Source organism: Procambarus clarkii, chromosome 1 (assembly GCF_040958095.1).
Source record: "Procambarus clarkii isolate CNS0578487 chromosome 1, FALCON_Pclarkii_2.0, whole genome shotgun sequence".
Taxonomy (NCBI): domain Eukaryota; kingdom Metazoa; phylum Arthropoda; class Malacostraca; order Decapoda; family Cambaridae; genus Procambarus; species Procambarus clarkii.
In genome coordinates, this window is record NC_091150.1 from 22,140,280 (window position 1) to 22,156,351 (window position 16,072).

General features: G+C 43.7%; 2 protein-coding genes across 7 annotated transcripts in view; both read left to right on the top strand.

The window, feature by feature from the left end:
• The window catches only part of bark (protein bark beetle), a 247,906-nt gene that overhangs the window by 152,384 nt on the left and 79,450 nt on the right, over window positions 1-16,072 (top strand). For all 6 annotated transcript variants that reach the window (XR_011225966.1, XM_069318515.1, XM_069319199.1 and 3 more), the window contains exons 17-20: window positions 9,241-9,361; window positions 12,763-12,975; window positions 14,286-15,359; window positions 15,783-15,991. Coding sequence is in view for 5 of the 6 variants with exons in the window: in XM_069318515.1 (XP_069174616.1) it covers window positions 9,241-9,361; window positions 12,763-12,975; window positions 14,286-15,359; window positions 15,783-15,991 (1,617 nt within the window). In the remaining variant the exon portion in view is untranslated. The remainder of the gene's footprint in view (window positions 1-9,240; window positions 9,362-12,762; window positions 12,976-14,285; window positions 15,360-15,782; window positions 15,992-16,072) is intronic.
• Window positions 13,163-16,072, top strand: part of LOC123753850 (uncharacterized) — a 490,864-nt gene continuing 487,954 nt past the window's right edge. The window contains exon 1 of the mRNA XM_069321286.1: window positions 13,163-13,167. The gene's annotated coding sequence lies outside the window, so the exon portion shown is untranslated. The remainder of the gene's footprint in view (window positions 13,168-16,072) is intronic.

Consider the following 16,072-nt stretch of genomic DNA (forward strand, 5'->3'; position numbering starts at 1 on the left):
TTGCTCTTACACCGGGTTTTCCGTTTTGTCTTTTTTGGGTCTGGGCCCTTGGGTTTGGGCTCAGTGTCCCTGTCTGTTATGCTTGCTCCCACACCTTATCCCTCGGTTTTCGGTCTGCTTTGACCGTTTCCCTGGGGGTTCTGTCTGGGGCTGTGCTTTGCCTTTCTGTGGTGTATCTCCGCCGGCAAATGTGGTGGCTTGGGCTTCCCCTGGTTCGATTCCGGGTTACTTTGGGTTCTTTTGTTTCGTTCTGGAGGTTTCTTCCTCTTGGGCCCCTTTTGTGGGTTCAGGGGGCTTTGTTTCCTCATATGTGACCCGGTTCTGCCTTCTGGGGTTCCGGGGTCTTCCTGGCTAGCAGACTGATCTATTTGGGTCATGGCACGTGTTGTGGTCGTGCTGGGACTTTGAGGTTTTGTTGTTGAGGTGGGCCTTTTGATGCAGTTTTGTGCCTTCTTCGCCTGGCCGGCGTGGTGCTCTCTGCCCACTGGTCGGCGGCATGTAATTTTCTTTTCACGTGTCTGTGTGTGTGTACACATGTGCATGTACATGTATACACTGTGTGTGTGTGTAATTACCTAAGTGTAATTACCTAAGTGTAGTTACAGGATGAGAGCTACGCTCGTGGTGTCCCGTCTTCCCAGCACTCTTTGTCATATAACGCTTTGAAACTACTGACGGTCTTGGCCTCCACCACCTTCTCACTTAACTTGTTCCAACCGTCTACCACTCTATTTGCGAAGGTGAATTTTCTTATATTTCTTCGGCATCTGTGTTTAGCTAGTTTAAATCTATGACCTCTTGTTCTTGAAATTCCAGGTCTCAGGAAGTCTTCCCTGTCGATTTTATCAATTCCTGTTACTATTTTGTATGTAGTGATCATATCACCTCTTTTTCTTCTGTCTTCTAGTTTTGGCATATTTAATGCTTCTAACCTCTCCTCGTAGCTCTTGCCCTTCAGTTCTGGGAGCCACTTAGTAGCATGTCTTTGCACCTTTTCCAGTTTTTTGATGTGCTTCTTAAGATATGGGCACCACACAACAGCTGCATATTCTAGCTTTGGCCTAACAAAAGTCATGAACAATTTCTTTAGTATATCGCCATCCATGTATTTAAATGCAATTCTGAAGTTAGAAAGCATAGCATAGGCTCCTTGCACAATATTCTTTATGTGGTCCTCAGGTGATAGTTTTCTATCTAGAACCACTCCTAGATCTCTTTCTTCATCAGAATTCTTTAAAGATTTCTCACATAATATATAGGTTGTGTGGGGTCTATGTTCTCCTATTCCACATTCCATAACATGACATTTATTAACATTAAATTCCATTTGCCAAGTGGTGCTCCATATACTTATTTTGTCCAGGTCTTCTTGAAGGGCATGACAGTCATCTAAATTTCTTATCCTTCCTATTATCTTAGCATCATCAGCAAACATGTTCATATAATTCTGTATACCAACTGGTAGATCATTTATGTACACAATAAACATCACTTGTGCAAGAACTGAACCCTGTGGTACTCCACTTGTGACATTTCTCCATTCTGATACATTGCCTCTGATTACTGCCCTCATTTTTCTATCAGTCAGAAAATTTTTCATCCATGATAGAAGCTTACCTGTCACCCCTCCAATATTTTCCAGTTTCCAGAACAACCTCTTATGTGGAACTCTGTCGAAAGCCTTTTTTAGGTCCAGATAGATGCAGTCAACCCAACCATCTCTTTCCTGTAATATCTCTGTGGCTCGATCATAGAAGCTGAGTAAATTCGATACACAGGATCTTCCAGATCGAAAACCATACTGTCTGTCTGATATTATATCATTTCTCTCTAGGTGTTCTACCCATTTAGTTTTGATTAGTTTTTCCAATACTTTCACTATTACACTTGTCAATGATACAGGTCTATAATTGAGGGGGTCTTCCCTGCTGCCACTTTTGTAGATTGGAACTATGTTAGCCTGTTTCCACCCGTCTGCTACGATTCCTGTACACAGGGATGCCTGAAAGATCAGGTGAAGTGGAATGCTGAGCTCAGATGCACATTCTCTCAGAACCCATGGTGAAACGCCATCTGGGCCAGCTGCTTTGTTCTTACCGAGCTCCTTGAGCATTTTTTCCACTTCGTCTCTAGACACCTTTATGTGTTCTATGTTGTTCTCTGGAATTCTTATTGTATCTGGTTCCCTAAAGATTTCATTTTGTACAAACACACTTTGGAACTTTTCGTTTAGTGTTTCACACATTTCCTTTTCATCTTCCGTGAATCTATTTCCCATTTTCAACCTCTGAATATTATCCTTTACCTGCAATTTGTTGTTTATGAATTTATAGAATAGACCTGGTTCTGTTTTACATTTGTCCGCAATCCCTTTTTCAAAATTTCTTTCTGCCTCTCTCCTCACTGCCGTGTAGTTGTTTCTCGCATCTTTGTATCGCTGGTATGTTTGGGGGTTCGGCCTCTTCCTGTATTGATTCCATTTTTGTGTCTTTCGGTCTCTAGCCCTCTCGCAATTTCTATTGAACCAATCCTGTTTCCTAGTTCTGCATCTCTGTTTTGGTATAAAAATTTTTTTGTGCCTTTATCATATATTTCACAAAACTTGCCATACATCTCATTCACTTCCTTGCCTAGCATCAAGTCTGTCCAATTATACTCACTAAAAAAATTTCTAAGGTCACCATAATGTCCTCTCCTGAAGTCTGGTTTTTCAACTGCTTCAACCTCCTTATTTTCTTCCAGCTTATAACGCATTGCATACTTTATTCCCAAAAAGACATGGTCACTTTTACCCAAGGGAGGAAGGTACTGAATGTCAAATATCTCTTCCTCCTTCCTGGTAAATATCAAATCTAGCATGGAGGGAACGTCCCCTTCCCTCATCCTCGTAGCTTGTTTAACATGTTGATACAAGAATGTTTCCAGGATGAGGTCTACAAATTTACAGGTCCAAAAATCTTCTGTTTTAGCTTCATATGCTTCCCAGTCTATGGATTTCAAGTTGAAGTCACCGACTATCAACAGTCGTGATCTATCGTTATCCGCTCTCGCTATAATCTCTCATTATTGTTATAAGACCTTCACGTTTACTATCTAGCTCCTCCTTTGACCATGTGCTGCTTGGCGGTGGACTATATGCATTTATCATCATTAGTTTATCATCCTCATAGCAGATCTCTAGTGCTATTATGTCAACTTCTTGTGGATTGGCAGTCATTATTTCCCTCACCTTTAGGTGTTCTTTTACCAGCACAGCAATGCCACCGCCTTTCCTAATTTTTCTGTCCCGTCTCCAAATTGAGTAGCCCCTTGGGAATATGACCTCATTTAAAATTACATCTTCAAGTTTTGTCTCCGTGAGTGCAACAATGTCTGGTGTCTGCAGCTGTATTACATCACTTAACTCCAGTATCTTCGATCTCACTCCATCTATGTTGGTGTATGCAATCTTCAGGAACTTGTTCCCCCTCTCCTTATTCTTCACTCCCCCCCTCTCTATTGATTTTGTTGGTTTGCCTTTATGTACCACTTTACTGGTCTGCCTACCCCTATCACTTTGTAGAAAAAAGAATTTATTTCTTCTTCATTCCTGCTCTCATTTAAATGTTTTGCCTCGGCGAGGTTCAGTTTCAGCTTCTCTCTATCTTCTTTTGAAAGATCTCGTCTTAACGACCACCCTTTCCCATCCTCATCCCTTTGCAATTTTCTAGCATTCCTTAGTACTTCTTCCATCTGTTTGGCACCGTTTAGGGTGATCCTCAAAGGTCGATCTTTTCCTTTTACGTACCTGCCTATTCTCCTGTAGTCGCACACATTCTCTCTGTTTGTAAGACCTTCCACGAGGCCAACAATTTTATCTACTACTTTAGCTTCTTCTACAGCTCTTTCTGACCTAGATGTTATCGCCTTTTCTTTGCAGCCAAAAATGATCAGGGACTTACTCCGATCAACTGTGTTTTGCACCAACTTCGGGTTAGATGCCAATTCTTTCCTCACTTCTAGCCTAATGTTTGTTTTATCTTGGTTGCTGCAGTGTTTGACTTCCTTTACTGCTTCTTCTATTTTTTCCTTCTCCTTGGCCACTTGTGCATAAGTGAGTTGCATATCTTTCTTGCACTGTTCTATTCCCTGTGTAACTTCCTCCATCTGTGCTGACAAAAGCTGTTTCTCCTGTTGAATTTCCTTGCCTAACCTATTGTAGTCATTTATGTTTAAATTTACTTTAACTTCTTCCAAAGCTATTTTTAAGAGTTTATTTTCTTCTTCCATGGCTTTGCAATTTGTTTCCAATTGATTCTTATCCTTGCGCAAGTCTTTCACTAAACCCTCAAGACATAAAACTTTGCTATTCAAATGGTCATTACTTTCTTTCAATTTACTAATTATTTCTACATGAGAGTTCACTATAGTATCTAAATTTACCAACTTGTTATGTAGACTACTAATATCAATGCTTTCTTCAATGAATCCCTCAAAATCAAGCTCTGTTTTGTTTTTCCCCTTGCCAGTGGCCATCTTGAATGTTCTTCTCTGCACTGTAAACACTAGGGCAACTTTTTCTCATCCGATTTTTCACTTCCCTTAGCACTTTCCTGTTATCTCACCTATTTTTCAAGAGCACTGTGTGTGTGTGTGTGTGTGTGTGTGTGTGTGTGTGTGTGTGTGTGTAATTACCTAAGTGTGTAATTACCTAAGTGTAGTTACAGGATGAGAGCTACGCTCGTGGTGTCCCGTCTTCCCAGCACTCTTTGTCATATAACGCTTTGAAACTACTGACGGTCTTGGCCTCCACCACCTTCTCACTTAACTTGTTCCAACCGTTGTGTGTGTGTGTGTGCGCACATGTGTATGTGCATATGCACGTGTGTGTAACATACTTTGTGTGTATGTGTATATGTATGTGTATGTATATACATAAGATATATGTGTATGTGTGTATGTATACTTTTTCTTTCGGAAGGGGATCTGTTCCCTTCTCTGTTGACAGGGCGCTTGGGGAGCAGCTTGCTCTGTTGACTCTCGCATGGTCCTGCAGTTAGTGGGCGCTTTTGGTTTCTTCCGGCCTCTGGTGGCGGCGGTAGATGGCTTCTCCCCCTTTGGTGGGTTCAGGGCTGGCGGGGTGGGCTTCTTCCCCTGCGCTTCGTCATGTCATCTTCGTGGGTGCATTGGACGTGGTTGATCTGCCCCATCCTTCTGGGGTTCCCATCTTTTCTATGCAGACATGGGCCTGTCGAATCTGCAGTTCTTCTGGACTTCTTCAGTCTGCGCCCTGGATTCTATGCCCTCATCGGAGGACTGTTGTCTCCTGTCCGGCTTCTTTTGGGGCCGGGTGCCTGGATGGTGGCCCTGGACCTCCAGGTCAATTCTTGGCACGTTCCTTTCCAGTTTTCCGGGACTGACACAGTTGGTGGTGGGGATTCAGGCTTACCGATTTTGTTGCCTTCCCTATTTTGTAATTGGCACTTGGTGTATTTACACATCTTTACCTGATCTTGGTGCCCTGTCTGAGTCTGCTTGGGATTCGGTGTCTGGCCTACCTCGACGACTGGCTGGTGTGGGCTCCCAGTCGGTCCACTTGTCTACTCGCCAGGGGTGTGGTTCTTTCCAGATCGCCGGGTTTGGTTTCTTGGTGATCTGGAGGCCGTTCCATTTGTTTCCGTCCCGGGTTTGGACCTGGCTTGGTCTTGTTTAGGGCTGCTTGTCTTTCCCTCCAGAAGTGTTGATGCGGCTGTGGTCCCACCTTCAGCTGTTCATGAGGGGGTCCCGGGTTGCTCAGCGGTTGCTCAAGCGGTTGTGCGGGAGTCTGAACTTCACCGTGCTGGTCTGCCCGTCAGGTCGGGTTTGGTTTTGGCGTCTGTTTGGTTTCTTCGGAGACTCCCCTTCCGCCTCTCTTGCAATCGTTGGGTTCGTTCCTCCGGGGATCTTGTGTTGGTGCTGTGTCACCAGCTTCCTCTTTAGGGTTTTTGGGGTTCCGTGCCTTGGCACCTCCCCGAGCCTTCACTCGATGCGTTCACGGACGGGTCATCTCTCAGCTGGGGCTTTGTGACCAGTGCTCACCAGGTCGGCCGGGGATGGTAGGGTCTGTCCGTCTGTCAGGCTAACAGCATGGTTCGGGTGTTTGTGGCTGTCTGGTTTGCCCTTTGGAGGGTTTGGGTCACTCGGTGCTCTACCATTCAGCTCCTTTCGGACTGTTCCCTGGCAGTTCTTTGCCGGACCCACAGGGTTTCTCTTAGGTGTTTGACTTTTGAGGTTGGTTCCTTAGAGTGGCTCGTTTGCTGGATTCTCGGGGTTTGGCTAACCGTGAGGTTCATGTCCGAGGTGTGTTCTGCGTCCTGGCGGACAGCTGTCTCAGTTCATTCCTCTGTTCGCGGATTGGCCAGTCATTGCTGACTCGTTTCGTTGGCTCTGGCGGACGTATTTCAAGAAGATAACCTGACGTATGGACTCCTGGCCATGGACGTCTTCGAGTCGGCGTGGTCTAAGCGTCGCCTAGATAAGGGTAAGGGTAAGGCATAAAAGCGGGTAGGGGCGCCTCCACCGCCTCCCGCCTGCGAGGTGTTCACGGTGGATGCCTTTCGGCAGGACTGGTCGAGGTGGGGTTACCTGTTCCTCTTCTCCCGGTCCAGCTGTTGCTTCAGGTTCTGGCTCGGTTGGAGCCCATTCCCACGAGAGTAGTCCTTATGGTCCCTTGGTGGCTGGCCCAATTTTATTTTCAGACGCTGCTTGATAGGTGTCCGAACCCGGGGCGTTTTCCCGTGGCTCTGCCTCTTTCGGCAGGTCGGATCGGTCCTGTACATGATATGTTCAGCCTTCTCCTCGGCTCTTCGCGTCTGGTGTTTTGACGCAGGTATCACCATCTCTGTGGTGATCAGGTGGCTTTGTTGAAGGTGTCCCACCTGCGAGCTTCGTCTCGGCGACAGTATGACGTTCCTGGTGTTTCTATGCTCTTTTTCTTGCTCTTCGTACGTTGTCTTCTCTTCGCATCGGGTTGTCTTGTCCTTTCTTGGGTTTTCAGGACTGCAGTTTTGATGTTTCTTACTGTCGCCTTGTTTTGTGCGGCGCTGGCGGAGCCGCTCCGGCTTGCGTTCGGGGTGGACATCACATCTGCCCCATTTCGTACGCTTTCTCGTGTTTTGTTTCACCTCCGGCCTACTCATGCCTCGCCTGAGCCGTCCTGGTCCTTGATCAGGGTGCCTTCTTATCTTCTCCTCAGTTTGTGGTAGCCCCTTTGGTTCAGGTTTCTGCTCTTTGGTACTGGTGGTAGATTTGTACGTTTGCAGCCTTTCTCCATCCTACTGGCAACGGTCGAGATGGCTGCTTTCTGGAGGGGTTCTTTGGTTATTGATGCTTGATTGGTTCGGCCGGATGTGCGTCCTGTGTTGTCCGGTTGCGCTTTTTTTGCCGTTACCTGCGTACCGTGTCTGGGGATGCGCTTTGGGTTGATCCGGTTCCCCTCGTTCCCTGTTTCAGAGCTCGGGTCTCCCAGGTCGTCCGCAGAGTTTTTAAGTCTTCCAGCCTGCGGTTTGTCCTCATTTCTCAAGGAATATGAGAGTTTTCAAGGAACCTTATATTCAGAGCCAGTATACAGCTCTGAATGGGGCTGTTAGTGCGCAACAATATTCCACCCTAGAGAACACTAGTGTCTTGAAAAGTATCATCATTTGTATGACATTCCTGGTTTGGAAGGTCCTTGTTTTCCAACCTGTTATTTTTCTTGCAGTTGTGACAGCTACTTTATTGTGTTCTGTAAAGTTAAGGTCTTCCAACATGATTACTCTTAGATCTTTTACATTGCTTTTCTGTTTTATAGTGTGGTTTGACTCGGTTTTATATATATGGTTTCTGTTTTTACATTTTCGTTTTTTCCATAGCCCAGGAGCTGGAACTTATTTTCATTAATCATCATATTATCTGTGGTCCATTATTATATTATCATCATATTATGTGGTCTTTCCTCTTTGAAAGACCAGATTTACATCCGATTGGAGGTTTGCTGTGTTATCTGTCCTAGTGTTATCTGCAAATGATGATACAGTATTGTAGTTTGTATCCTTGTTTATACCTGATATTAGGATGAAAAAAGAACCTTCCTCTCTCTTACGTTATCCAATTCTTTCTTTATCCCATTCTTACCTTTCATCCTATTCTTACCTTTCTCCTTACTCTTACCCTCTTGTCTTACCTGCTTCTCACTTTGCTCTCTCTCCTTGTATATTTGGCCATATCATCTTCTCTTCTATGACACGACTTGATAATGGTCCAGAATGGACCAAAGTGTCGTCGTTTCTCCATTATCTGATGTGTGGTTTGGTCATCAGATCCATTGAATGTTGTACCTCCAGCACCTATTAGCAAATAGTTGGCACTTATCACAGACAGCTGCAACACCACTGAAGAAACTGGAAACTGGTAACCATTGTGGAACACGTGTACCAAGTACCGAATAGCACATCATTACCACACACTCGCCAATTCCCTCGCCTGGTTCGCACTAACAGTGGTCTTTCACCTTATTGCCTCCTTCAGAACTGTCACCTCCACCACAGGCTTGTCCCTGGCACTCAAAGCAGACAACCACAGACCATTGTTTCTAGCACGAATAGTATAGTGCTTTGGCCTGGAACTGCCACTCAACCTGTTCCTGGTTGGAAAACTCTAATGGTGGGATGTGCTGACTACTATTCCAGTGACCATCTTGATTGGCATAGGGAGTCCTCCCACTCTTGGTTGGTAAGCCAACCTCCACTCTCTCTCTCCCCCCACCCCCCCCCCCCTCACCCCCCTAGACCTTATTGCCATCAACAGAATTAAGGTCCGAACCTGGTGGAGATGCCCTTAATCTTTCATTAATGATTTGAGTGGCTTTTCCTCTTTGCAGCCATCAAGGGGTAAATCATTCGGCAAGATTTTACAAATGCACTATGATAAGCTCATCTTGGACCCTGCAAGCAGTGCCCTTGGCATGCTAAGCACATTGTGGTACCATTTGGTATCATTGTCATGCCACACATCATCCCACAAGTTTACTATAGTAAATCCAATTGACTGGACTCCTATTACCATCATCTGACTACTCTGGTAGCATCATCTCCTTTCTGGCTATAATCCCCCTCTCACTTCCTTCTGCCATCTTTGTTACCTGCTCCATGAACATACTGTTGTGTTACTGTGTACTTTACCTACTTCCCTCCTCTCCAGCTGTTGTAAAAGACTTGCTCAAACTATGTATATCATCCTCAGGAAGAGACATTGCCCAGGCAGGAGACCTACGAAACTTTCGTGCCAAATGGCCTACCGTGTACATTGACAAAACTCAGATTCGGGAAAATGATATTGGCATCTCTACTCTTCATTATAACAGGTATATTTTAAACATTAGTTAGTAATTCTTTAACTATTTATGAGTATACAGACCCTGTAGGGGACTTGAAGCATGGGATTTATCTAAGTTTCTTAGCCAGTTCCAGGCATTGTCTGTGATGCCACTGTAGCGAGTATAAGCTTACTCGCTACCTGTAGCGAGTAAGCTTATACTCGCTCCACCACAAATCCACTGATAATCCTTAACCCGAGTAAACAATATATACTATATATTATTCTATATTTTACATATACAGTACTGTATTTATGAATTTACTCTATGCTATTTGTAGCTAGTAAATGTGCATAATTGTAACCTTTCCACCACTGCCCACTGGATGGGAGGGGGGGGGGCAGTGTACAGGATAAACATATCAAATTATTAAACGAGCTCACCACATTAGTTCCTTTACCTTAGAGACTGTACTCGTGGTTATTCTTGAACCCAGTAACTGTTTATATAATAATATACATTAAACTGTGCAACAAGCTTATGAAGACGAACTTGCTTTGCTAAATGAATTGTGGGGTTAAGTCCCAGAGCCCATTATGTGCCTCTGTAGCCTTTCCCACTACTGCCCATAGGATGGGTATGGGGTGCATAGTAAGTGAAATAAACTAAAAAAATCAGTTTGCTATAAAAATCAGCAGAATTAGCTAAATTCATTAAGTGTTAAGTTTATTAAGTATTAAATTAGTATGAGACATTCTTTTATTGAATAAATATATGTTATCTCTTTACAACCATCAACACTAAAACTATCTTGACAATGACCAAAGTAACTGGCACCTGTAGAGCAGTGGTTCGTGCGGGCGGTTCATGACCGAATTGTTTAATTCTCCGGCACTATGAGACGTCTGGACACATTTCCTTACACTAGTAGTGCCTCTGTTCACCTACAAGTAAATAGGTACCCAGGAGTTAGTCAACTGTTGTGGGCAGCATTCTTGGGAAGGTCAGTCATTGCGGATGAACTGCAGTAAACCAGAGGCTGACTCTAAAGGGGTGATTTGCTTTTCCAGGGGGAGACCACCAGGAAAACCCTCAAGATTTGAAACCAAATCAAAATACTGAAGCTCTGAACAAAATATAGTCATGGGATTGCGCCACAGAAGCATCCACTTCTCTAACCGAACTGGGGAAAAATTAGGGAGGGCCTATGGAAACAGTACACAATACACACTCATTGAGGTCTGTTGTTCACACCTGGAATATCAAGAAACCTCCCAGTGAGCCAGGGAAATCTCCCTATGAACCAAGGGAACCTTTCAGTGAGCCAGGAGAACCTCTCAGTGATCCAGGGAAACCTAACTGTGAACCAGGGAAACCTCTCTGTAAACCAGGGAAACCTTCCTGTGAACAAAGGAATCCTCCTTGTGAACCAGGGAAACCTCCCTGTGAGCCAAGGGAAACCTCCCTGTGTGCTAGGAAAACCTTCCTGTGAACCAGGGAAACCTCCCTGTGAGCCAAGGGAAACCTCCCTGTGTGCTAGGAAAACCTTCCTGTGAACCAGGGAAACCTCCCTGTGAGCCAGGGGAAACTTATTTGAACTGGGGAACCCCTCCCAGCAGACCAGGAACTGAGGAACCGGTTCCATCAGACCTGGAACTGAGGAACTGGTTCCAGCAGACCCGAAAACCAACCTTATGGGCTGGGATATTGTCCCCAACAAGGCTGTGTGTGTTTCATGTAAACTGGTGTATTTTCCTGATAAACTGATGTACAGTATTTGCAAATAATATACAGTATGTTTAGTCAATGTTAAGCGTGAGTTTGTATTTACCGAGCCATCAACATGTAGAGTTTGTATGAGGTGTACTGTAAGGGGACATTTAGCTAATCACTGATGTATATTTACCTGATATTACCTGAAGGCATTAACACTAGTGGCCTCAAGAAAGATAGGAAGCCGGCAGCTTGTCAAAGGTACTCCCATTTGCTCTGATGATTTTTTCCAGTTATATTTTAAAATTTAACAGTTTTGGCATGTATGGCTTTGGCAGGTAGGCAGTTCCATGGGTTTATAACCTTGTGGGTGAAAAAACCACTGTTTTCAGTCCTACATTGTGGCTTGTTGAGCTTGAAACCGTTGCTCCTTGTTTGTGTTATATCTGACATTTTGAAGTTGTCTGGATCAACTTCCTCCAAATTTTTCAGGATTTAAAGTTTCAATGAGATCCGCCCTGTCATGCCTGGTTTGTAGTGTTGTTGGCCCTGTGGCCCTCAACCATTCCTAATACACGAGTTGACTTGGCTTTGGAAGGATTTTTGTCACCCGATGTTGCATTTTCTCCAGAGCAGCTATGTATTTGTGAAGATGAGGTCTCCATGCTTGAATACAATAACCCAAATGGGGGCACACCAGAGATATCTATAGATACTATAAGCCAGTAAGGATGGGTTTCATGAGCTCATACTCTAGGGAATGACTTCCAATCCTGTATCCTTACAGCCTTACGATACTCATTTCCTGAACTATTGATTGGCACTACCAGGGAGCCGATCGGCCGAGCGGACAGCACACTGGACTTGTGATCCTGTGGTCCTGGGTTCGATCCCAGGCGCCGGCGAGAAACAATGGGCAAAGTTTCTTTCACCCTGTGCCCCTGTTACCTAGCAGTAAAATAGGTACCTGGGTGTTAGTCAGCTGTCACGGGCTGCTTCCTGGGGGTGGAGGCCTGGTCGAGGACCGGGCCGCGGGGACACTAAAGCCCCGAAATCATCTCAAGATAACCTCAAGATAACCAGTATTGATGGCATTGGTTCACCAACGTTTGAATTTCTTTAAAACAGTAGGCTTCCTACTGCCACCTGTAAAGCACTACTGACATTAGAATGTTGCTCTGACACAACTTGAACACTTCATATGACATGTCTGCCTAGCAAATTGGACACTAGATCAGGAGTGGGTGCTTCATAGCTCTCCCGGCTTGGTGCCTTCTTTTGATAATTACTTACTTGAATCAGGAGCGCTAATCCCACTGCCTACACCACCTATGCCTATCTCAATATTTATTTATATATATATATACACAAGAAGGTACATTGGGTTAATATTTATTTATATATATATACATAAGAAGGTACATTGGGTTTATGAGAGTACAATATCTCAATACTGTACGTATATGTAAATGAAGAGTGTGTGTTGAAGCTGGGACAAAGTGTGCACAGCACACAAGTTATAATAGCCTCCTAACCTTGTTAGAGAACAAAGATAAAATCCTACACTTTGTGACGTGGGAGTGGCAAGTGTCCGTTCTTGCATCATCTGTTTTCTCTATTGCTCCCAGATCTTTGAACTGATGCGTTTTCATTTCAGGAAATTGGACAGTTTTAATAATGATAAGATTTTTTTTACTTGTTTACTTTGTTTATACATTATATAATTGCTTCAACAGATACCTAACAAATGACGGAGACCATCTTTTGCGATGCGCCAACGAGAGCATGATGGTGGTTAACTCTGAGATCACCAAGAACCAGAATCAGGCGGTGTTTACACTCTCGCCTTACAGAGTCAGAATGGATAATGATGACATCGGAGAGATAACGTTCATGTTTAATGGCACCACTATCTCAGGCAATGGCAGAGGCATCGATCAGTACAGCTGGTAAGTGTATCACATCATTCATAGAGTACATGAATGTTTATACTTTGTACATTAGTACATAGGTTGTACTTTATTGGTGTGAGCTGAATTCAGGAAGTGTTGCCAGGACTTTTCATTGATAAAAGGTCCTGTAGGACAGGGTCTGTGTCCCCGACTTGAAATTGAGGGACTCGGGTTCAGCCTCCAGGCAGGCTGAACCGGTAGGCATGTTTCTTTAAACCTGATGCCTCTAGTCACCTAGCAGTAAATAGGAACCTGGGAGTTGGACAACTGTTGTGGGTTGCATCCCGAGGAAGGTCAGCAATTGACCTAGTGGACCACAATAAGCCTAAAATACAAAATTGTGAACCCAACAACAAAAATTATAGGTCCTCGCAAGTTAAATGTAATTGTCAGTCAAGTCTACTGTCTACATATTGCTTCTCTACAGACGTGTTTGTGATGAGGTCACACAGTGAACTGATATGGTCCTGTGTATGCCTTCGGAAACAAGTACCATACCCGTGTTAAAAACTTGTGCCATTGGTGTATAAATATAGGGCTTTGTGCTTTTCAGAGAGGTAGACTAATGAACGAAGCTGGTACATTATCTTGCACTTGTTTCCCTATTAACACTTTATTATAATGAATGAAACATTTCCCTATAAGCTGAGGTGGGTGGTGGGTGAGTGACAGGTGAGGTGGGTGGTGGGTGAGTGACAGGTGAGGTGGGTGGTGGGTGAGTGACAGGTGAGGTGGGTGGTGGGTGAGAGACAGATGAGGTGGGTAACAGCTGAGGTGGGTGGTAGGTGAGTGACAGGTGAGGTGGGTGGGAGACAGCTGAGGTGGGTGGTGGGTGAGTGACAGATGAGGTGGGTAACAGCTGGGGTGGGTGGTGGGGTAGTGACAGCTGGGGTGGGTGGTGGGGTAGTGACAGCTGGGGTGGGTGGTGGGGTAGTGACAGCTGGGGTGGGTGGTGGGGTAGTGACAGCTGAGGTGGGTGGTGGGGTAGTGACAGCTGGGGTGGGTAAGGGAGTGAGTGGATGAAGATAATGCTATGGATATGGTCAGTGTAGGTAATACAGAAATATACAGTAATGTAAACTGCTGTTACTTGTATAATATATCATCTATTTTAATGTGAATAATAAACACTTATATTTTATAATTGGATATTTCATACAATATGTATATTTCTGTGTCTAGGAGGTATTCATGTTTCATGTATAAGTATGAATATTGTTGTGTACACTATAACGTAATTAGCTTTATATATAGTCATTAGAAAAGACAACTTCAACATAGAATAATGCCCAATTTGTCTTCTTCAGGGATGTTCGTGAGTCCAACAACCTCTTCCATTGGGTGCTGGAGGATACAATAATGGAAAATAATGGAGGTGGCGGCGTTGTGCTAATGCTGCCGTATGTTTGGCAATACACGGAAAACTTCACTCATTCTATTTATGTGAATTCGTCAACCTTTATGAATAATGCTCAGTTCCAGTTCAAGGTGGATGGGCACTTTGCTCGTGTAAACATTACATATTCAAAATTTGAAAAAAACACTTGTCAGCAAGGTCTTTTGCTACTGAAGGGCATGGAAAAAGAAATGTTTATATATGAAAACCTGTTTGTCTCAAACGTCGGCTCAAATGTTGTGGAGTTTGATACCGACAGTCAAAGTGGCATCCTTGGAGTTGTAAAAGCTTATTTTGAATACAACAGAGTTCAAGGAAACAGTCATGCAGTTCAGCTCAGGAGCAGTGCGTCTCGAGCCTCCCAGCCGGCCAGCTACACTATAGCCGTCCGGGGACTTCAGAAAATCAATATAACTCACAACCAATTTGGATCCAATGAAATGGACTATGAATTATTAGCAGGGCTATTTACCAGCAGGATTGATAATTATCTCAATGTTGAAGCTAATTGGTGGGGTTCTCGTGACCCTAAGGTGATTGAAGAACGCATCTTTGACTTCGATGACTGGAACAATTTTGCCCTTGCTGACTATCTTCCATACCTCACAGAAGACAGTCTTTCTGCACCTGTGTCATCATTGGCTTCTTCTATGAAAGAAAAAACAATGGATACGAGTTCCCTCGGTGGCCGACTTCTACACGATTTACGATTACCCAAACGCGCCGAGCCGTACGTAATCAAATCAGACTTGACTGTTATGCCAGGAGTGACATTGGTAATAGAAGCAGGTGCTATACTGGAATTCTTCCCAAGTGTTGGCATGCTCATCTTGGGTCGTCTTGAAGCCGTGGGTCGTAGAAACAACCGCATCATTATGCGACCGATTGATACCTCTTCTGCAACACACTATAGAGTTGGACGACAAATCAAATCATCCTTAGACTCCGTTAGATTATGTGTGGAAGGCAACTGTGATGGAAGGAGGTAAGTACATTAGAGACAACTTTTATTTTAGATGTAAAAATGTAAGTCAGATATGTTTCATCATAAAATTAATTTAAAGTTTAAACATGGAAACATCTGTAAATGTATTTCTTGAAGGTCTAGCAGTCAAGTCTTTTATTTCCTCACTAGTTTTTTTCAGTATTGTAGTTGCCATGGTTACTGAGACTTTTATAATTTTATTTAAATTTCATTCCTGCTGCTATTAATGATATAATTTATATAAATAAACTCTACAGGTAGTAGATATTTTGTTGATTGAAGATGTTTACTGAGTGAGATATGTAGATATCCAAATAAAATTAATCACTCGCTTTTAAAGCAACATTCAATTGGAAATTCAAATCAGAAATATTCACCATGATTATATAGTTAACATAACAGTGTTTTATTTTATCAATGAAGAGACGGCTTCTTGGACATCTTTAATGGTACAACAAAGCAGTGGGTGCCTATCTGTGACGATAGGTTCAGTGAGCGTAACGCCCAGGTAGTGTGCCAACAGTTAGGCTACAACACCATCAACACCTTCTATGGCCATAATAAAAGAACCGAGATGTTCCCAAATGCTCTCACCCGTATTCGATCGTGGCCAGACCCTATTCAGTGTGATGGTAAGATTTTATACTACACATGTATCTTGAAAAACTAATTTTCCATATTTGAGCTCAGTGTACATTGTGACTTATGCAGGA